The sequence below is a fragment of the Phocoena phocoena genome, chromosome 10, assembly GCF_963924675.1.
Source record: "Phocoena phocoena chromosome 10, mPhoPho1.1, whole genome shotgun sequence".
Taxonomy (NCBI): domain Eukaryota; kingdom Metazoa; phylum Chordata; class Mammalia; order Artiodactyla; family Phocoenidae; genus Phocoena; species Phocoena phocoena.
Window position 1 is genome coordinate 23667703 of NC_089228.1, and position 22179 is coordinate 23689881.

A 22179-nucleotide genomic window follows, 5' to 3' on the forward strand; every position below is an offset into this window, starting at 1 on the left:
TCGCATTCATGGTTGACTCTGTGAGTCTTGTGTGACAGTGAGTAAAGCCGTGTATGTAGTCTTCTCATGGAAACTGCGGATTGCTTTGATAACTGACTACCAGTGGATGTGTTTGAATCGAGGAGCGTGACCGTGGAGGGATCACCATTCACGTTTCTGTAATTGGATACGGTCAGACAGCCACGGTGCAAGTCCCTGACAGCTTAGGGTGCACAGGGACCCCGAAAGGACTGGTCCCTGCTGGGGTCTGACTCAGTTTCTCCTTCGCTTGAACAGCAGCTGGTCCCTGTGTCCGGAAGTCTGAGTTACTTACATTGGCTCTTCTCACCCCAGATGACGTACCCAAGCCACAGATTATCACCCAGCCAGAGACGACCACAGCCGTGGTGGGCAAGGACGTCCGCTTCACTTGCTCGGCCGCCAGCAGCAGCAGTTCCCCGATGACGTTCGCCTGGAAGAAGGACAACGAGGTGCTGGCCAATGCCGACATGGAGAACTTCGCCCACGTCCGCGCTCAGGACGGGGAGGTGATGGAGTACACCACCATCCTGCACCTGCGCCGCGTCACCTTCGGGCACGAGGGCCGCTACCAGTGTGTCATCACCAACCACTTCGGCTCCACCTACTCGCACAAGGCCAGGCTCACTGTGAATGGTATGCAAGTGCCGCCTTCTGTTGGGGTGTAAGAGTTCTGCAGAGCCACACTCGTGATTGTTCTGCCACCTGTGTGGAAGTGATTGGGACGCGAGACACACCAGGTTCACCGGGACGTTACTGTATCATACTGTTGCCTGGCTTGGGCCCAGAACAAGTGTTGTAGATTGTAGGGTCGTTCTCAGTGCATTCTTCGTTTTGGGTGATTTTTTTTTTTTAATCCAGTTACTATGTCAAGTGACAGTGTAGCCCCAAACCTTGTTTTTTTGTTTTTTCCATTTATGCTCCTCCTTAATCCAGGATGCCTGGTACCCAGATTCCAAGCATACCCTGATGCTGGGGAAGCTGATGCCCTTTGAGGAGATGGCACAGCCATGGGGCCAGCCTGGGCGGGGCCACGTCCGACAGTGGTAGGGCGGCTGGCCTGACAGCGGAATGGCCTGTGGGTGTTTGACAAGGAGTTTCACTCGGCAGCCAGCTTTAGAGCCTGTTGAGATGGCTCCTTCAGGGCTGTTTGTGGTAGTGAGTTTAGGGTAGAAGGAGAGAGAGAGAAACAGCTTGGGCAGTTAACCCCTTGCCCCAGTAATCTAACAAGATTTTCTCCATTATTACAGTTGAAAAGTGCCAGAACAGCCCTGGCCTCTCAGCCCTTACAGACTCCCCAGAAAACCCCACACTTCTTTACCACACATTGACCGGTTTGTCTTGGCTTGTTCTGAAGGAGTCCTCATTGTTTCTCAGAAGCTCAGGGAACTGCTAAGAGTCCCCACCAAAGCAGTCTTGGTGGGTACAGTAGTGATGCCTGACACCTGGCTGGATGTTTAGCACTGTGTCAGGGAATACTTGGGATAAATAAGCTGCTGGAATGCTTTCCGCTCGTGTGTATACAGGAATATGGTTCCACTACCACTGCTCCTCAGTGAGTTTTCTTCAAGAGGGAAGAGCCATCCCATTGCTTTCCCCAGGGTGAAGGCGTGTCACCTTCTCTCCGTCATAGCTTCTTGCAGGAGCAGATATTCTTGTTTCCTAGGCTCTCTCCGGGTGATTAAGCCAGGCAAGTACGAGGCCCTGGCGTTTACGGGATATCCCTGTACAGACTGATCACGACATGACGGACAGTAGGGAAATGTTTCAGGAAAGCCTTACGTTTGAGGGGGCGAGAGCCAGCCTCGGGCGTGTGACGAGAGAGACTGATGGAATGGCTCCCCCCTGCCCCTCCCTGGTAGGAGAAGCTGGGGCGGCCCTTGGAAACCTCACCTACTGATTTACAGCGGGCAGGAGCGGTTCTGGGCAGATGCTGGCGTGAAGGCTGGTGAACTCATTCGCAGTGGTGGGGAAGGTCAGTTTGACAAACTCCTGGCCTTTGCATTCCAGCTTTCTAAAAACTCGACCCTGTGTGCTTCTGTTTTGCAGTGTTGCCATCATTCACCAAAATGCCCCACGACATCGCCATCCGGACTGGCACCATGGCCCGCCTTGAATGTGCTGCCACTGGCCACCCTAACCCCCAGATTGCCTGGCAGAAGGATGGAGGCACAGATTTCCCTGCTGCTCGTGAACGACGCATGCATGTCATGCCAGACGACGATGTGTTTTTCATCACTGATGTGAAGATAGATGACATGGGGGTTTATAGCTGTACCGCCCAGAACTCGGCCGGGTCCATTTCAGCGAACGCCACCCTGACTGTCCTAGGTTCGACTAGAGATACACTGAGAGAGAAGAGAGTGTGTGTGTGTGTGTGTGTGTGTGTGTGTGTGTGTGAGAGGGAGAGAGATTCTTACTTATCCTAGGTACCTAGAGGCAAGGTTCTCTCAAACTGTTCTGTGAAGCCTAGAGTAGGTGAGTGTGGTAGGCTGTTTCTTTGTTTAAAATTTTAGGCTTCTAAGATTTTCTTAAACAAGTGGTTCCATGTCTTTAAGAAAAATAAGATGGCCAGTGAATTAGGAGACTGTTTACAGGGTTTAGGTATAAGACACTCTACCTATAGAACTGCCCTCTAATTGGGCAGGATGGATTTGGTCTGGGTCAGGGATAAACTTGGGCCTGTCACAGGGCAGTCTGGGAACCATGGGGGCTTCTGTGGCTGGAGGTTAGTTCATCCCCAGAAGAGTAATGATTTAGTCATTCTGGTAGAAAATCTTCTGAAAAGCAGCTTGCCACTCTGTTAAAAGATCTTAGATGGCATTTCACTGATGTCTTGGATTTTCCTTGGTCCAGGAGACAAGGCAGAGGTATAGCAGCTGAGGCCCACAGAGTAACCGTAAGACCTCCACTGACTTCTTGCAGAAACCCCGTCCTTGGCGGTGCCCTTGGAGGACCGTGTGGCATCCGTGGGAGAAACGGTGGCTCTCCAGTGCAAAGCGACTGGAAGCCCTCCCCCCCGCATCACCTGGCTCAAAGGGGACAGGCCCCTGACCCTCAGCGAACGGCACCACTTCACCCCTGGCAAGCAGCTGCTGGTCGTTCAGAACGTGGTGGTGGAAGATGCGGGCCAGTACACCTGCGAGATGTCCAACGCCCTGGGCACTGAGCGTGCTCACAGCCAGCTGAGCGTCCTGCCCACTGCGGGCTGCAGGAAGGACGGCACCACTGTGGGCATCTTCACCGTCGCCGTGGTGTGCAGTATCGTGCTGACGTCCCTGGTCTGGGTGTGCGTCATCTATCAGACCAGGAAGAAGAGTGAGGAGTACAGCGTCACTAACACAGGTTAGCTGCGGTGGCGGCGGTGGCTCACAGGGAAGGGGCAAAGCAGGGACAGTTGTGAAGGAGGCCAGGGCCAGAGGCTTCTTTGAGAATCTCAGTATATTCAGAACTCCTCTAGAACCTTTGGGAACGTGGAGTCACTCGGGACAGCTGAGGCTTTGGTCTCGATGACACCATTCTATCATCTTTCAGGAATTGCACATTATAATGGGAATACTGTCAAATACACTGTGAACTCTGCAGTTTTCTGAGGCATCCTTGGCACTTGCTTTGCTGCCACGTGGTAGACCGTTGCTGCAGTGACCTCACAGGTCCCTCCTCCTCTCAGTTCTGTCTCCTTTCCCATCACTGTGCTTTGTCTTTTGTGGACTCGGACACCTCTCACACCTGGATGTAAAGTCAGGCTGAGCAGGCCCTGGGAGGGCTTCTCCAGTGCACAGACTCCACAGGGTGTCCCCTCGACAGCGGCTGCTGGGGTCTCCTATGTCTGCCTTCGTTGTCACCTCGAAGGATTGGGACCCCTGGTGTTTGACTGTCCCGTCTCCTTGCAGATGAAACCATCGTGCCACCAGATGTTCCGAGCTACCTCTCTTCTCAGGGGACCCTTTCTGACCGACAGGAAACCATGGTCAGGACTGATGGTGGCCACCAGGCCAATGGGCACATTGAGAGCAACGGTAAGGCCTCAGCCCTCGGTGCAGCTGCAACCCCCTGGGGCTGCTGCCAGCTCTGGTCTGGGGCAGCTGCCTGGTATCCCATCAAGCATATGTGGTGACCTGGCAGGCTGGATGACTCAAGCCTTCTCTTGGGGTTTTTGGGACTTGACCTGTGCAAGTTCTGCAAGGTTTTAAAATCTCCGTCCCTGAGGAAGTCACTGTATTGGGACAGGGTGGGGAAGGGTGGGACTCCTAGTCCGGATAGGGTAGGACTGCCTGAAATAAGAGCCGTGAAGGACATGCCAGGTACTGAAACCAAGCCACTCGTCGCGCAGGGGAAGCGCCCAGGTCTGTTGTTCCACTCTCTCAGAGTACAGAGTGCCCACAAGACTAGGGGAGGCTGAGCAGCCCTTGTTAGGGGCAAGTTTATCCTTGCCAAGAACTCGCCATCATGGCGCTGAAAGGCCTGCCTGCTGGGAAGGCAGTATTTGAAAAGGTTCCTTGCTGGACTTCTTGCTTAGCCCAATAACCCAGCACTGGAAAGAACACTTTGAAGAATGTCCCTGTTCTGGTGGCCTTGCCCGTTCTCACGGCTTCCTGTGAAGTGCTGACTAAGCCTGGAGTTTCTAACCGTGTGGGAGTCTGTCGCAGGTGTTTGTCCGAGCGACCCAGGCCTCTTTCCAGAGGTGGAAGCTCACGGCATTACGTGCAGGCAGCCCAAGCTCTGCGTCGGGTACACGAAGGAACAGTGGAAAGTGGTGGAGAAGGCCGATGGCACACCTGGTCCACAGAAGATGATGGGTATGAGACGCTTTCGTCAGGAAAAGTATTTTGCTCTTGAAATCAAAATTTGGGTTGACCTACTCATTAAGTGAAAGTGGGGGGAGACATAATTGATGTCAGACTGTCTTAGAACTTGGCATTCAATATATAAACAGGAAGCTCTGGCCTGCCTCTTTTTAAATTCCAGAATAGGATGTCTCTTAAAAACTATGGTGTGATAAGCTTGAGCACGAGTTTCCTAGATTTATAAGTGACTGAAATAAATAAAGGGTTAAGGCCCAAACCAGAGTCCCTTTTCACCAGGGCCGCTGGGAGGCTAAATTTCTAATTGTTCAGGAGACTTCTGACACTAAATGGTGCGTGCTCACGCAAATGGGATCTTTTTTTGTTCCCTGAGAGCAGTGTGTGTGACTTCATGCTCTGATTAAGAAATTAAGCCGAAACGTTTCAACGTGGAAGGGCTCTGTTCTTCATTAATGGCTCGGTGTTTGCCCAAGTCCTTTTCCAGTGAACAGATTTGGCAGGGGGTCAATCAAAGCAGGGCTCGGGCCTTACGGCCGCAGAGCTGAGCAGCCTGTCCTCTGCGCGGGACGGAGGCTTGCGTGGCGACGAGGCTCATCCGTCTCTGTCCACAGAGCACGGCGGCCCGGCGGTGTGCGGCGACTGCGGCAGCGGCACGCACACGCACTCCGAGGAGCAGGCCTTCTGTCCTCAGCCTGTGCCCGGAGACAGTGCACAGCCAGGAACCCTGAGCGGCCTGGAGCCCAGCCCGAGTGACCACCCGTGCTCTCCACAGCAGCAGAGCAGCGGGGCTGCTGATGGGTCCCGTAGCCGCTGCAGGGGGTCCCTCTACCCCAGTAACCACGACAGAATGCTGGCAGCCTTGAAGAAGCCGGCGGCGCCTCTAGATGGGAAAGGTAACGTGGCACTACCTTCTGAGGCACCAGCAGGGGGCGAGGAGCACGGACTCGGCCGGGCCGGAGCGGGGCTGACGTGGCCTCTTCCTTCTCTTCCTTCTAGGGGCCTCCTCTTGGACGATAGCACGGTTGTGTGACCTGGACCCCTTAGACCTGCAGCCTTCGTGTGCGTTGTTAACTCCAGGCAAGCCTGAGCTCACAGAAGCTGCCTCGGGCTTTCCTGACGTGCCCAGCGAAGGCCAGCACTTGCTTCTTTCCAACGGACACCTCCCCCAAGCCTGTGACTCTGGTTCTGGGTCCACACCGGTGACGGGACAGCCGCCCGGGAAACGGAGCGCACCGCTGCTGTTTGCACCCAAAAGCTAGGCTTTGTCTACCTCGGCTCTTGTGGCGTGGATGTCTACAGGAAGGAGAGGTGGGTGAGGGAGCCTGGCGGCTTCAAGCATCACTGATTTGTACATAGTTTTCACCTCCGTGTGGAGCGTCAGCAGTTTGAAGGACTTGCAGCTGAAGCACAGAAATGCAAGAGGCTATTGTGTACAAAAGGCAGAAAAGTATCTGATACCCTTGTACATAAGAGTTTGCAGAGATGGCATATATATTATATATATCTTTTACAGAGGCTATTTTAATCCTTAGTGCATGGTTAACAGAAAAAAAATTGTACAATTTTGACAATATTATTTTTCATACCAGGTTGCTGTTTAATTTTGGAGCTGGGGGAGGGGGATAGTTCTGGTGCCTTAATGCATGGATGGAGCTCCTAGGAGCTACAAACCACATTTGTTCACAGGAGTTTTTGGGGGGATGGGAGGGAGGGAAGCGAAGGTCCTTGGCTTGGTATTGCACTTGGGAGAGCGGACCCCCCCCCCCCGCCCCCGCTGCGTGCTTTACCGTCAGAGACTCTGTTGGCATTGGAAGTAACTTCATGTCAGTATTGCTTGTGTGTGGATGGCCTTGCAGTGACCTCCCCGTAGAGCCCAGAGGGGCAGATGTCATGTTCCTCTGCAGCGATGGACTTCTCGTAGGTTTAAGTTCCTTCTCTAACAAACAAGTGGAACGGAATGGAGGTTGTTAATCCACCGCAAGCAACTGGTTCAAACAATTAAGCACTGCCTTTCCTCTTCCTTCTGTGATAAAGACGAATGGGGTCTTGTCAGTATCCTTCGATGGTCATTTGAGGCTTTTTAATAAGATAGATAGAGGCTGCTGGTGTTGGTACCTGTGGATTTTTCAATAGCGATGTTTTAGTTCTGCTGATATAATTAATATTACATCAGCCTTGGGGGAGGAAAAACGGAGTCCCTCCTTTTCAGGGCTAGCGAGTCTTTACTGAGGGTGCAGAGCAGGCCTGTCCATTTCCTTCCCTCGCACAGATGGACCCGGGCTTGGACTCTAAGTGATTAGCCCTTGACCTGGGTTCTGGGTATATTTGCACTTTTCTGAGACCTGTTGCTAACCATCTTGTGAGTGCCAATGTGTATTTCAGGAAAAATTACATTGAAACAAGGTCCTTAAAAATCTCAGAAAGCAAAGTTCCTTTGGCCAAAAAGCTGAAGGGAGGTATGACAGAATGGTTACTTACCTATGTTAAATTTCACTGTCAGATGTCATCACTGTTCCAAAAGGTAAGCACATTTAGAATTTTGTTCTCAACAGTTAACTGATTCTCACTTCCACAAAATATGTGAATTTGCTGCTTCTGAGAGGCAATGTGAAAGAGGAAGTATTACTTACTTTTATGTACAAAGTTATTTATTTATAGAAATTTTGGTACCATGTACATTGAAAAGCAACATGTAAAATATTGAAGTGTCTAACAAATGGCATTGAAGTGTCTGTCTTTAATAAAGGTTCATTTATAAAATGTTAAGTGTATGGCAGGGTTATTTTTATACCTCCATTAACCAGCATTGCTGCATCCTGTTTAATTAATTCCAGAGATTGCCTTTGTCAGGGAGTCATCCTGCCTGAAGTAGTACCTTCCCCCCACCCCACCCCCGAAAAGGGAAAAACATTTTTAGTCAAAGCAGAATGGTATATATACCCCTTGCTCCAGGGAAAACATGACACCACCAGATTCCTGAGATTGCTTTCTGAATTTTTCTAACACCTGAAGCTTATTAGTTGAGCTCCAAAACGGTGACCTTCCCACTTCATCTCTTTGATTTCTAGTGTGGAGCTTAAAACTCACGGCAACAAACCTTAGTGATTAGGAATGATGAACCCACCCCGTTTCCAGAGTCGGCCCCAGCCCTTTGCTTTGGGTCTGGAATGGAGAGGAGCCCGGTCAGTGACGGCCCTCCTGCCGCGAAGCCCGCTGGGCCCACCTAGTCATTGGGCTGTGACTGGTTTCTCTCTCACACACCACATGGGCCGCTGGACACTCCTCTGGAAAAGAATACAATTGTTTTTATAGGTGAAATGTGAGGGTAATTAAGACCAGCAGCCTGGTTACCCAGCAAGGATGCTGGCTGAGCACCTGTATGTAGTTGTTCTTTTTACACCAGGCTGTCAGCCAATGCAGTCGGAGTTAACCCAGGGGAGAAAAGCCTCCCACACCCCCAACTTTCTTTCTTCCCGACTCTCCTTCCTTTACTTACTCTAGCCATTCCTTTAAAATCACAACCATCTCTGCCTTTGGCTGATTCCACTGTCAGGTGGCAGGAAATGAAAGATCAGATACAGATCAAATTGAAGGCTCTGAAAGGGCCTGGACTCAGCGTTGCCACACTTGTTTATTAAGGGGTTCTGAGAAAATTGTTCAAAGTACCGCTGTGGACATCATTTTCTCTCTGAACTCTGGAAACCAGGCCGATGACGTCATCCCGGCCAGCCTGCAGCACGGAAGATGCGTTCTCCATGTCGTAATCTGAGCAGAACTGGACTTGAGCGCCGCGTTTTGTTGTTTAGATGGCCAAACAGCTGCTCACCGGAGGGGAAACAGTTCTCACAGCACGACCCTTTCTTGAAGGCAGGGGCCGTCTGTGATTCATGGACTCTCTCTGCCAAGTTCCAACAGAAAGCTGCGAGTCTGGTCATAAGCACCAAGAAAGATGAAACCTCCCAGACTGATGGCTGCCATGCGAGGGAAGACACCTGCAAATAATCTGGGGCGGGGGGAGATTTTTTTTTTTTAATTTTCTGTGTGTAAAAAAGGTTAAATTCCAACACCCACAGCTTGCTCCACTCAACACACCACGCTCATTAAACCCCACACAGCACTTAGAATGTGTCTGTCTTTCCTTTCAGAATGGGCACTAAATTACATTCACGAGTACACTTGTTGAAGCTGCAGCCCAGCTGCTTGTTGGCTAAGGCGGCTGAATACAAACAGCTTACTTGTGAGCACCCACGGTTAAGTCCAGCAATTAGTCAACACACGGTAACTCTGTCCCCACGACAGTTCTGTTAAGACTGTCACACCATTTTTGCTTTCAAGAGATGATGAAATCGACTTTTTTTTATAGAGAAGTCAAAGGGCTGAATCCCAGGGAAGGCCGGAGGGCAGCAACCCGCCACCCTCTCCCCGGAAGCCTGAGGCGGGCCCTGGCTGTTGGGGAAGATTTCCCGACGGCTCTGCCGCTCCTCCCAGTGACTCACTCCGTCCCATTTTGTCCTTAGGGACCCACAAAGGTGATGCGGCGCGGGGAGTCGAATCTCCATGGACTCCCGGTTTCCCCTCTAAGAAAGGCGAGTGGGTTCCAGCTGGGAGGGGAGCACCACCTCATTACAGGTTCCGGCCCCAAGCCCTACAGAGAGCCAGTTACCATCAAAGTTGCAACTTTGGAAGAAGCAAAGAAATGCAAAGTAAAAGAACAAAGTGGGTGGTCATTCTTTAAAACCCTCCCAGAGCGATGCACAGGTATTTGTTCAAAGATGGTCATTGTGGTGGTGCTGATAAGAGAAAAACTGCAAAGAATCTACTCCCTGGTTACAGAGATGCTGCTACAGCTGTGCCGCTGAATAAGGCCGTCCATAGGGACCAACACGGAACGTATACAAAATAGGTTCTAAAAGAAGTCAAGTCCCAAAGCTGTATGTGTAATGTGACTGCATGTTGGGCAAACACGGCCGAGATGCATCCTCATTTCTCTGGGGAGCAAGGGGTACGGGAGACTTCCCTTGCCTGTGTTTCTGTAGCAATTGAACCTTTTTTTACCGAGAGTATTACTTGTGTAAGCAGAGAACAAAATCACAAAATCAGAACTAGTGGATTGACCTTAACTAAAAAGACTTAGGGTCGGATCCAGGAAGAAAGCTGAAAACATGGAGGTTATGCCAGCAGTAGCCTGTGTAGCCTTGAAAGTCTGGGGAACCTCCATGCTCAGCTAAAGGGAGGCATGGCAAGAAAGGGACAGGAAGGAAACCCCCATGGCCTAGTTCACAGCCGCCTGGCTGGCTCCTTTGTGACGGCCGGGAGAGGCCAGCCTGACTGCCCGGTGTGTAGCCCTCAGCACCTCAGAGGAAAACGGACTCGAGAGTGTTTCCAAGGGGCCCATAGTTTAGTTAGCTAACTAAGGATTTAAATCGTCAAGTAAAATACTACACGAAATGAGAACCTCTTTTTCTTGTCTACGTGAAAATTCTACAGAAGACCAAAATACACTTGGAAGGAAAAAAGTTGTTCAGCCCAGCATCATGCAAATTGTTTTTGCATGAGGTGGCCCCTAAATTACTGCTGTGAGGCCACTGTGTCCTTCTGGCCCGGGAAAGAGATTCATCTCCCTGCCCCCATCCTACAAAGAGAAGTGCTGGAAGTGGGGGTCAGCAGGGGCTGAGCTGTGGAAACCACGCTGGCCACAGAACTCTCCCTCCCTGCCTTGTTTCTACAACCGGTGTCTCATTCCTCTCCCCACTGCTAATGAGCTCAGCTGCTCCACGCAAGGGGCAGATGGAAGCAGTTGATGGCTTCACTAGATGACAACTGTCTGTTAACATCATTAGAGTAATTTGTACAGTGAGGGCCCCAACCAAACGCAGACGCGAAGACTGGAACAGAGCAGGGCTGCACTGGAAGGACCGCACGAGGAAGAGATGACAAACGTCAGGCGCTCAGCAGAGGGCCGGGCGCCACTTGGGGGGACACAGGGCAGCAGCGGTGAGGACATAAAGGGCACAGGAGAGAAAAACAAAAGGCCAGGTGATGAGCCGAAGAAAGGGAGGAAGGAGCAACGCTGGATAAACAGGCTTCCCGTCTGCTTTCGGGCTGTTGGGCTCGGTGAGCGTGCAGTATTTTTATTTCAGAGAAACCAGGTTGCCTGAGGGCACGTCTTCCAAATCGGTGCCAGAACGTGGTCCCTCCCCGTGTGAACCAACACGGAGAGACCCAAGTGTCACCACTTTAATTTACGCCGAGAGCTCAGCACCAGCCCGTTGCAGGTGGGGAGGCGGCTTGAATCCTGTGTCAAACCCGGCAGGTGTGTCTCCGGGCCACCAGGAACCCACAGGGGCTCTGCATGGAAAACCGACAGAGAAGGCGGCTGGGGAAGCCTAGGACCACTGCTCAGAAGAGCTGAGCGCGTTTGCAGGAGGCTCTGTTTGTTTGCTTCTCTTTACAGTTCTCTGGTCCCATTACTTGTCATCTTTTATCACAGTAACAGGAAGCTAAGGAACACTGTCATGGGCTGCCTGAAATACTCTGCTAAGGACCACACTGGGCACACTAATGAGAGCCCCAGACTTGAGAAGCTTCTGGAAGATTGGCAAAAATCCAGATTACCTTTTCAGGGCTGACAGCGGGGACAGGAATAGGCCCTCAGCATGGTGATGACACCCTTCCTCTGCCTTTAATTCTGGCACTGCCTGGTTAGATAACACCCAGTAACACCAACACTGGGACAGGGAAGGTTTAGTTTCAATCATCTACTCAAGGAAATTCCTCGTCCACGAGTTTTTGGGGCCACGGTCCTGCCGACTATGCCATCCCCGATATCACCACTTTTTCGAGAAAGGCGGACAGGCTGCGGCTCCACACGGACTCCACAGGGCTAAAGTCAAGGGCCTAGCTGTGACCAATAGTTGCCACAGACTCCAAGAACTATACCGAAACAAGTAAGAGTGAAGTTTAGCAGTCTGACTCTATGACCTAAAACATCTCCTGCATGCAATACCTCTGTGTGGCCCAGTCACTATTTGAAGCCCTAAGAATCTTTTCCCTGCTACTTCAGAGCTCTTTTTTTTTTTTCCACACACCATTTCACTGTGTAAGGAGGATCCTGTGTCAAAATCAAAGTGCCTCAGCTATAAGCAACCAGATTCCTACTTACTTATAATCTATTAGCCATAAATCACTAACTCAGGACATACAAACTACCACCCTGCCCTCCAAGGCTCAGTTACTCCTTTCTGGTAAACCCAGCCCCCGTCTCCAAATCCTTTGTCCTTCAGGCAAGCAGCAGCCATTGCGAGCTGGCACATTTACTGAACGTTACCTGTTTTGAATAGAGGATGGGGCTTGTTAACTCCTGCAAAATACCCTTGCCTGCGGCCTGACCAACCTGCCCCATGTTCCCCAGACTGTCCACGAGCTGCAATAAAACCTGCCAAGTGGACACAAAACTAGAGTCAAATAAATGATCGACACAGCACCGGGACGAAGAGGTGGCACCGCCGTGGCTATGCTGTTTCACACCTGCCCTGTCACTAGGCTCCCTTCAACCGTCCCCTACAGGAGGCTGCCGCTTTGCTCTCTCAGCAAAACCCCTGGTAGATGATTCCAGAGAGAATCGTGATTTCATCTACCTGTTACAGATCCCAACCTTTAGACAGGTTCACATGTTGTAAAAGCAATGCCGAAATAGCATTTGGAACAGACCTTTGCGGACGATGCAGAGCAGTGAGCTGCAAGGGAGGTGTCAGGCACTACGCTATGTTAAAAGTGATAACTATTAAAAGTGCCCCAAACCGCAAACGCTTTCTTCTAACAATGCTTTCCTCGTCACTTGCGTCCTGCCTTACGCAACTGGACGCCGGCTTTCTCAGTGATGCAATCCAGAACCTGGCAGAGGCCACAGAGGTGGATGCCGTCTAACACCGAGATGGGAATCACCCACTACGACACTGTGTCGACGCGACCGTGCAATATCATCTCACGTAAGCAACGTCAAACGTAACGTTTTGTACGAGAAAAGTAAATGACACCCCAGCCAGGGCAAGCAAAGGGAAGGGTGGGTGTTCTCCCGATGCTGGGCTGAAGGAGGAGGAGGGTGGACGGCGACGGCGGCGCGGGCTCCCTTCCCAGCCTTACCCTGACAGCCCCCGTGTCCGCCAGACACCATGCAGGGCAGAGAGGACGTTCCCACTTGCAGGGCTGGAGCCGGCCTGCATGGAAAGACAAAAGAGAAGCCGTCACCTCACGGAACTGCCCAACCAACTTACAGCGGGCTCTAGATACCCTCAGATGCACGGCTCCCCACCACCCTCCCGTAGGACACAGTCCCAGATAGACTGGGGGGTCTCCCGGGAATCAGGACCTCTGGATCTCACTAGACGAGAAGCCCTCACACTTGAACCCACAAGCAAGCACTGAGTTGGCCCATTTCCCACCAGAAGTAGCTTGTCTAGGTTCCTTCTCTCACTGTCAGCCTATGAGCAGAGCTTAACCCAGATAATTCACATACTACTACTGAACAGGAAAGATACTGCAGGCAGTATTAACTCATCTGAGGAGGACGGGGAATAATCAGTGTGAATGGTAATGATTATGAAACTTATCTGAGTGGTTAATGAACACACTTAATCAAGAATACTGTGTTCAATTTAAAACAGGCTTTGCCCTATCGAGCTACGTACTACGAGTCTGCCCTTATTTGTTCCACGTTTCCACAACGGTATGACTTTTTAGGTTTTATTGTTTTGGTCCAGGTATATGTATGCCTTCCCCTGTAGTCTCGGTCCAGGTTTTTTAAAACCAATTGTACTTAACGACCTTTTTTAACAATTCTGAAAAATGTCCTAAGTCATCTGGTGAAGGCTTAATAAGCCGTCACTCTTATAAGTTCAGAGCCTTATGCCTGCTGCATGGCATGAGGCAGGCCAACGCTCTGAGCCTCGGGTCTGTCACCAGTAAAAACAGAGATTCTCTGAAAACCGTATCACCAGGCAGAGGCCCTACCGGCCCTCCCTGTTCACATAATACAGGTGAAAATGACTGCAAAAACGTAAACTGCTACCCAGACATCAGTCACAGCGATTCCTGTGGATATTGGTTTGTCCAAAGGCAGTTTCATTAGTGGTTCAACAGGTGGCAGAAGGCTGCTAACTACAGGTGTTATGCCACTTTTGTTCACTTTATACACGTGTAAGCCCTAAGTGCTGACCGATACAAGCATCTGTCGTGTCTACGTTACATTATTTTACCACTTACCTTGGCCAACATGATTCTGGTTTTTGCCACATCCAGAGGTGTGGTGACTGCAGCTGCAAATCCACCTGTGCATATAAAAATACCCAACACACAAGTGAGGTCCTGTTTACTGCATTACACGGTATTTTCTCATTTTTATTTTGTAATTAATTTCTCATAACTCTGCCAGAAATACTTCTTTATCGTTAACGTCCACCTGATCGATTCAAGAATAGGAAGCACACATGCAAAATCTTTACCCACACACTCCCCTGCTTTGTAGTGATGTCTGACTGCATATAGAAGAGGTGACGGGATAATGTTTTATACCTGCAAGTCAAAACACAAGGCCCCACAATGTAGCTTGCTCTTTTGTGAAGCAGCAGACAAACCTGTGTACACGGGGGTGTGTCGTGGTCAGACTCCCACTCGGAGAGGCATGCTGTGCCCCATGAGTCTCAGGGGGTTCATGCCTTCCATGGGCCCATCTTCTCTAATCTGACTCCAAAATGCTGCTGTCGTTTCTGCTCTGAGGCAAAACCGGCAAACAGACACGGGTATCAGTGTGGGAATTTTTCATGTAAGTGGCTGGCTTCTTACGGTTAAAAGAGTATAAATGTTTCTGTATTTGCAGGCTTCTGATCAACAGGCCAGTTAGAGTAACAAGATTTCTAAACTCGCTTCCATATCTTGTTAGAGTCAGTTTTGATTCACGCCTGCATTCTTCCTTACTGCTTCTTTCCTAACTTTCTCTCCTGTCCTCTTTTATTTAAATGCCATGAGTGCCACACTGATTTTTTTAAAATCCACATATTTTAAACGGGTCCATATCTACAGACAGAGGAACTGGAGGACTACTTTTTTAACAGAAATCACAGTATATGGTACCATTATTTTATTTAATACGATACAAAGATATATCGTAAACCCCAAAAGGTCCAAAGGAGATAGAAATAATGAGCCCAAAAGGGCTTTCTAAAGATTCAGCTTCCGTGAGCCAGGGTGAAATCAGCAGTTTTCTAAGAGCTCAACAGAACATGTGTGTGAAGGATGCTTCAGAAATAGCACACCTCTCCAAGTTTTGCGGCGTGTGGACAAGGTCATTTGATCTCTGCCCAATATCTTTCTAAAATATGTTGCTGAAATAAGATCATTAAACTGAACCTTCTCCATTGGGTAACATTTATTATGATGCTGACTTCTTGAGAGATGTACCCAGAATGACACCAATCTAAGGGCTAACGAGTAAAAACCATAAACGTGTACTGGAGTCCCTTTTATTTTAGCTACCTTTGAGTTATGAATATGTGAAACACTTTCCTCCCAATTCAAAAGTTGTCTGAAATTCAGAGACCTGCTAAACTGCAAGTATTTTAAAATTTTGTGGACCCAGTCCTGAAATACTCCTCTTACTTTTTTTTAACCACTTACTCTGCCATAAAGGAGGTGGGACTCAGAAGTCATGTGTACCTTGGCTCCAAAAGTAATGCTGTTTCACTACATGATGACTTTGATATATGAATAATACAAATCCAAATGTATCCAGTTGTTAAAATCCAGAAGTGCATACACGATTTTCCTACTTGAAAATCTTTACAAACTGACCTGAACCAACTAAAAATTGACAAGGACGTCATCTGTCCCCTGTCTGACCACTCAGGCTCTCACACGTCACCTGTGTTGAAAAGTATTTGTTTTCTACTACATTTGGATACTGTAAATCGAACTTATTTGGGCCATTAGCAAAAGTTCACCATTCCACTACCGTAGATGCCTGCCAATATTCTCCCAGTGATTTCTGTTTCATGAAAGTAATAAGAAGAAAAGTTAGACAAAAATGCATGTTAAAATAGGTCCTACTTTTATTACCACGATGGAAACTTTATTTTATGCAAGTTATTAATAAGACGATTTAAATGTCTTCAAATATCAAAGACTGCTTTAATTCACAGACCTCACAATGTTTTTTATGAGGCTGTAAGAAGGACTTGTGAAGATCACGTAATAGAATAACTGGTCATGATGGGGAGGGGAGCTGTATTTTCACTTAAAATGTAGTTATTTTCTGCACTTTACTTAAGGGAAATGTAAACCGCTGGTAATAAATACAAGGAACATGCTAACATTAGACAGGAAATAATTATTTGGTACAGCAACTGCAGGCTACGTTAGTGCTCAAATCACATGTGAAATAATTTTCTATGGGTTCCACTAGAGTTGGGTTTTTACTGAATGTTAGGCTAACTGCTTTCAAGAACCAGATTCAGGGGAAACTGGACTTTTACAGCGAAACTACATCTCACGTGTCCTCAGGGAAGAAATGCAGGTACTTCGCCTTCTCCAGACAAAGGGGCCGCCTTCCTACGAGAGTTATGGAGCTGTCACCTCCCAACAGCAGCTGTGAATGTGGTGGGAGCAGTAGCGAGCGGCACTGCCACGCACTGTCCGCCCAGGGGCTCCCCTCCCCAGATGAGCCGGGAGCAGGAAAAGCAGCTCCACCGACAAGCTCCAAACAAGCGTCCAGACTTGGACTGCTTCAACAACAGCAACGGCAAAAAACGTGTTTTCGTTCGTGTTTTAAAGACTGCATCAAGCCCTGTCATTTGTTACCCAAACAATCCTCACCCTATTCTAGAGTTTCAAGCCATGGCGGGAGAGATCTCTCTCTCTCTCTCCTTCTCTCTTAGAGAATGTAAGTTAAGTGTTCATTACAGGAAACTAATCAAAGGACATTAGAACAGCAGATATCCCTTACAGTAGCAGATGTCATAATTATTAAGACTGAATGATGGTTTTATGTTTGGAAGTTAACCTGAAGTAGGGAAGCTGGCAAAGTCCGTTTCCCCACCCCCAGTCTAACCCCTGACCAGAAGCCAAGGGAATTTCTGAGCATGACGAGCCATCAACACCTCCAATCTCCAGGGACATTTTTGGATATTTGTGCCAAGTGGTTTATAAAGCAAGCATGGGCACCGAAGAGTGCCAAGGATGGCCAGAGAGTGGTTCGTCTACAATGATTCAACCAGGTTAAACTTGGAAAAGCACACAGGGATGAGAAATCAGATTTCTGGTTTATAGGGCAAGTTTTATCACTGCCTCTGTGGCCATGTAAGGCAAAAACGTCTGAAAGTACAGCCGGTAAGCATGTCAGATCCTAGGGGCTGCCCAAGATGACTAGTCATTAGTCATTTCTCTATACTGTGCAGTGTACAATCTTGCAGCAAATTCTTACAGAATGTTGCTTTCTCACAATCTGAAATATTTTCCCATTACGTTTATCTTTCAGAAAGGTTTTAAAAGAGTAACCTTGTTCCTCAGGATCAACATTTGTACCAACTAAAATTTCAAAACTAAACACGAAGTCTATTTATTTTACTTTATCTTTTGTTAAATACATGTACATGTACTGACAATGGATTTTCTGCAGACCTTGGGCAAATTCCTATCAGAACCTCAGCTGAAAAAATAAGATAATTGTCTTGGAGTAGTTTTTAAATCTACACCCTACTAGAGGTGATGATTACGTATAGTAACTTTATTAATGTGTTATTTTTTTCTATGCAATTAAGAATATGAATTACTGTGATGATGACAGCTTTTCATTTCCTGGGTGCTGGTTGTTTTTATTGAAATAAACTCCGTAAACGCAGTTCTAACGCACATTATCGCACCTATCCCAGCAACAACTCCTTAACAGAGGGAGGGTTGCTTCTGCATTACAGGTAAGGAAACGGGTGCTCAATAAGGCCCCAAAGTCTCGTTCCTTACTTGGGGATAGAACAGAGGTTTGACAGCCGTATGATTCAGACAGGTCAGCCAGCACTGGATCCGGAGGCTCTCTGGGCGAATCCCTTCCCTGCCCCGCATCCCAGCTTCCCCGCTGTCCCTGGAGGGCAGTGGGGCTTGCTGCACTCCTCATCCTCAGGAGGGCCATCCTCAGGAGGGCCATCCTCAGGAGGGCCACAGGATCCCGCCAAACAGTGGGGGTCTGATACCAAGTTTCTCCCCGGCTTCCACCCCCTGACTAAACTAAGTACTTAGTGCCTATTACACAGCATTATTCAGAAAAAGGAATTGTAATGAACGCACGTGTCCTTAATAGGAACAATGCATATTTGCAAGCGAATCTTTGAATTAGCTACTTAAGGGAAGGGACCAGAGAATATATATATTTGTTTCAACACTCAGACGTTTTATAGTATGTTAACTTTAAGAACCGGCCTTCCTTATCCAGGATGACTCAATTTCCAGAATGCTCACTTTGTGCCCAGGACCCAGAAGGGAGTCCACAGAAACACACATTTCTTAGGGACTGGGGAGTAAAGACTCCTGACCACTGGCAAGTGAATCAAGACCACGTCCCCATTTAACACAGCTAATGACTGTGGATCATGTGGAAACAATTACCCGTCATAAGCAATCTGAGCTGGCTTCATATCTAGAGGCAAGAGTCTTATTTTGGATTATCAATTCTATAAGTCAGATGGGTCCAATTATTAATTATAAAATGTATGCTTTCTGTTTTCCTAATCACTACAACTAAAAACCCACCCAACGACCATTAAACAAATTGGAAACGAATTATCTTCTACTAAGGTTGGTACCCTAAGCCCGCATTATCTGTCAGTTTACTGGCTTCACATCAAAACCAGCAGTTTACAATTTGCTGGCAAATTTCCGTTTCGATTTATTTCAACCATAATTCTCACTCACCTTTATTTGCAACAAAATGTATTTCTCTTTTAGACTGTTACACCTTTTACTTTTTAAATTCTTTCCAGTTTCTGAGTTCTCACTAAAACCTCACTGGAAAATGCATATGACCAAGTGATGGATAGACATTGCATAGTGTCACTCTGCTCTTTGTTTAGATCTCCATATTTTCTACACCATGCAGTTTAGCCTTCAGTAAGTTGTGGAGCAGCCTCCGCTCTCCTGACACCAGTTAATCTACGGCGCTGTCAAACATGTCACATGGACCGTGAATCACTGCCTTCTGCAAAAATCGCCTAAACCCCCCCAAGAAGTGCTCAAGGCAGACAGCTGCACCCACAGCCAGTCTCTTCCCACAGAGGCCTTGCTAAATCATCTTTCAGATAATCCAAGGGCCTGAGTGAAGGCTTTAATAAAAAGAAAAAATTTGTCAAAAACAAATTGGCTGTCTTTCAGGCAGACACCTTTTTAGCAGTTTTTTTTTTTTTTTTTTTTTTCCCCTAAGACACTCTCTTTTCTCAAACAACTAGTGGGACTCTCTTCTTCCAAACAATCTGGAATTTCTGAAGAATGTTGTTTTCGCACAGTTAATATTTTCACATTTTTCTCCCCCTCTTTGGTCTTTCCCAGTATAATATAATCCTTTGCACCTGCAAATGCTCCACAGACTGCTGACTGCCAAGAATCCACCACATGATCCTGCCTCCAGGACCAGAGGGCCTGTGTTTGAGGAGAAAGAAAAATACAAGTTATTAAATATTTGAATTTATCGGAACCTCCCGTGGGTTAGCTCTGGGGATGGGAACTTAAGTGAGAAGCTATTTTGGTGGCATTCCTCACTGATGACATAAGTGATTTTCCCAAGGACTTAACTGCATTCTAAAATAAGTCAAAGAAACGAGGGTGACAGCTACGTTAGAGTGCCCAAAGGAAACCATTTTCAGGGAATATGTGTGATAGACACACACATATACACACATTTACATACACGTATAAAAATAAAGGTATATCTTTAAGACAAGGTAACATTTTAAGTATTTCCCATATAATTCTAAACATATAAATACCATAATTCACAAATTAGGCCAGAGCAGTGTATACCAAATTCCACAGTTCTTTTTTCAATCTTTACCCATGCTGTACATGTTTGAAGGACGCTAATTCTATTATTGAACCACGTAAAGTTCGTCAAAATGCTTTTTGCCGTTTTTGTAATACGTTGAGGATTACACAAATAAATACTCGTGCTGAGTTTCAAACCAGGCAAAATGATGGCAGAGACGTGGTGCCTTGCTTGTTGAGAGTTTATGATTTAGTAGAAGATAAAATACAGCCATATCAAATGGTGAAGAGCACCGAGTCAGGCCCTACATCAAAACCCACAGTCCTCACAACAACCCTGAGAGTTGGGTCCTGTTACTATCCTTCTTTTACCCAGGCTTTCTAACAGCAGAGCCTGCACTCTTTATTTTTGTTTTTAGCTTTATTGAGGTATGACTGATATCCAATAAACTACACGTATTTAAAGTACGTGATTTGGTAACTTTTGATAGACATACATGTGAAATCATCACCATCACCCCAAAAAAGTTTCGGGTCCCTTTGTCATCCCCCTTTCCTGCCCTTCCTTACCAACCCCTAAACAATCTGATCGGTCACTCTACATTCGTTTGCCTTTTGTAGAATTTTATATAACTGTAATTATACATTCATTTTTTTAACTCGAATTCTCTCCTTCAGAATTTCTGTATGATTCATTCATGTTAGTATGGATATCAATAGTTCACCCCTTTTTAATTGCTAAGTAATATTCCATTGTATCATTATTTGTTTATATACTTGCCTATTGACAGACATTTGGGATTTTTCCAGTTTTGGGCTATTACAAATAAAGCTGCTATGAACATTTATATTCATGTTTTCGTATGGACACAGGCCTTCATTTCTCTTGGGAAAATACCTAGAAGTGAAATAGCTGGACCACATAGCAGGTATATGGATGTATACTTCTTAAGAAACTACCAAATTGTTTTAGAAAGTGGTCGTATTTTACATTTAGACCAGTTTCAGTTTCTTTACATCCTTTCCCACACCTGGTATTGTATTTTAAAAATTTAACCATTTTAATTGGTATGCAGTAGCGTTTCATTGTGGTTTTAATATGTGTTTCCCTAATGACTAATGATGCTGAGCTCCTTTTCATGTACTTTTTTACCATCCAGAATATATTTTCTTTAGTGAAGTGTCTGTTCAAAAGTTTTGCACGTTTTCATCGGGTTGTCTGTTTTTGTAATTATTGAGTTTTACAGTTCTTTATATAGTCCAGCTATAGGTCACCAGCAATTCTTTTCTCCTAGTCTGTGGCTTGTCTCTTCATACTCTTAACAGTGTCTATCCAAGAACACAATATTTAACTTTGATGTGCAAATTATCCTTTTACAGATCTTGCATTTGGTAACTTATCTAAGAAATCTTTACCTAACTCAGACCACAAAGATTTTTCATCTATGTTTTCTTCTAGAAATTTTGTCTTTAGGTTTGATATTTAGATCTTCCATTTTAAGTTGATTTTTATGTATGCTAAGAGGTTTGAAGTTCTTTTGTTTTGTTTTCTTTTTAAACATGGATATGTAATTGTTCCAGCAATTGGAAAGGACTAGCCTTTTTGCAATGAACTGCCTTCTCACTGTTGTCAATAATCAATTCTCCATATATGTGTGGATTTATTTCTGGACTCTATTTTGCTCTAATCTACACATCTATCTTGATACCAATTCAATACTTTTTTGACTACTACACCTCTATAATAAATCTTGCGTTCAAGTAGTGTTAATTCTCCAACTTTCTTCTTTGTCAAAGTCCTTCAGACTAGTCTAGAGTCTTTGCACTTCTGTAAGCATTTTAGAATCAGCTTATCAATTCCTGCAAAACTGCCTGCTGAGATTTTTTCAATTAATTAATTTTTATTTATTTTTCGCTGCTTTGGGTCTTTGTTGCTGTGCACAGGCTTCCTCTAGTTGCGGGGTGAGTGGGGGCTACTCTTCATCACTGTGCATGGGCTTCTTTCTCACTGTGGTGGCTTCTCTTGTTGCGGAGCAAAGGCTCTAGACGTGCAGGGTCACTAGTTGTGGCTCGTGGGCTCTAGAGCTCAGGTTCAGTAGGTGTGGCTCACGGTCTTAGCTGCTCCATAGCTCAGGTTCAGTAGGTGTGGCTCACGGTCTTAGCTGCTCCGCGGCATGTGGGATCTTCCTAGACCAGGGCTCAAACACATGTCCCCTGCATTGGCAGGCAGATTCTTAACCACTGCACCACCAGGGAAGTCCGGCCTGCTGAGATTCTGATTTGAATTGCAATGAATCTATCAATCACTTTGGAGAGAACGGAGGTGCTAACAGTATGGAGT

At 47.0% G+C, this 22179-nt stretch overlaps 2 protein-coding genes across 3 annotated transcripts in view; one reads left to right on the plus strand and one right to left on the minus strand.

Annotated features, from left to right (window-relative positions):
* LRIG1 (leucine rich repeats and immunoglobulin like domains 1) overlaps positions 1–6082 on the plus strand; it is a 118387-nt gene extending 112305 nt beyond the window's left edge. For both annotated transcript variants that reach the window (XM_065884546.1, XM_065884548.1), the window contains 7 exons: positions 334–654; positions 2068–2349; positions 2944–3363; positions 3912–4037; positions 4668–4817; positions 5435–5716; positions 5820–6082. In XM_065884546.1, the coding sequence (XP_065740618.1) occupies positions 334–654; positions 2068–2349; positions 2944–3363; positions 3912–4037; positions 4668–4817; positions 5435–5716; positions 5820–6082 (1844 nt within the window). The remainder of the gene's footprint in view (positions 1–333; positions 655–2067; positions 2350–2943; positions 3364–3911; positions 4038–4667; positions 4818–5434; positions 5717–5819) is intronic.
* Positions 6083–8435: 2353 nt separating this feature from the next.
* SLC25A26 (solute carrier family 25 member 26) overlaps positions 8436–22179 on the minus strand; it is a 143313-nt gene continuing 129569 nt past the window's right edge. Inside the window, exons 7-10 of the mRNA XM_065885387.1 lie at positions 19427–19496; positions 14085–14149; positions 12966–13039; positions 8436–8826 (exon numbers count right to left, since the gene is read on the minus strand). Coding sequence (XP_065741459.1) covers positions 8709–8826; positions 12966–13039; positions 14085–14149; positions 19427–19496 — 327 coding nt within the window. The 3' untranslated portion in view covers positions 8436–8708. The remainder of the gene's footprint in view (positions 8827–12965; positions 13040–14084; positions 14150–19426; positions 19497–22179) is intronic.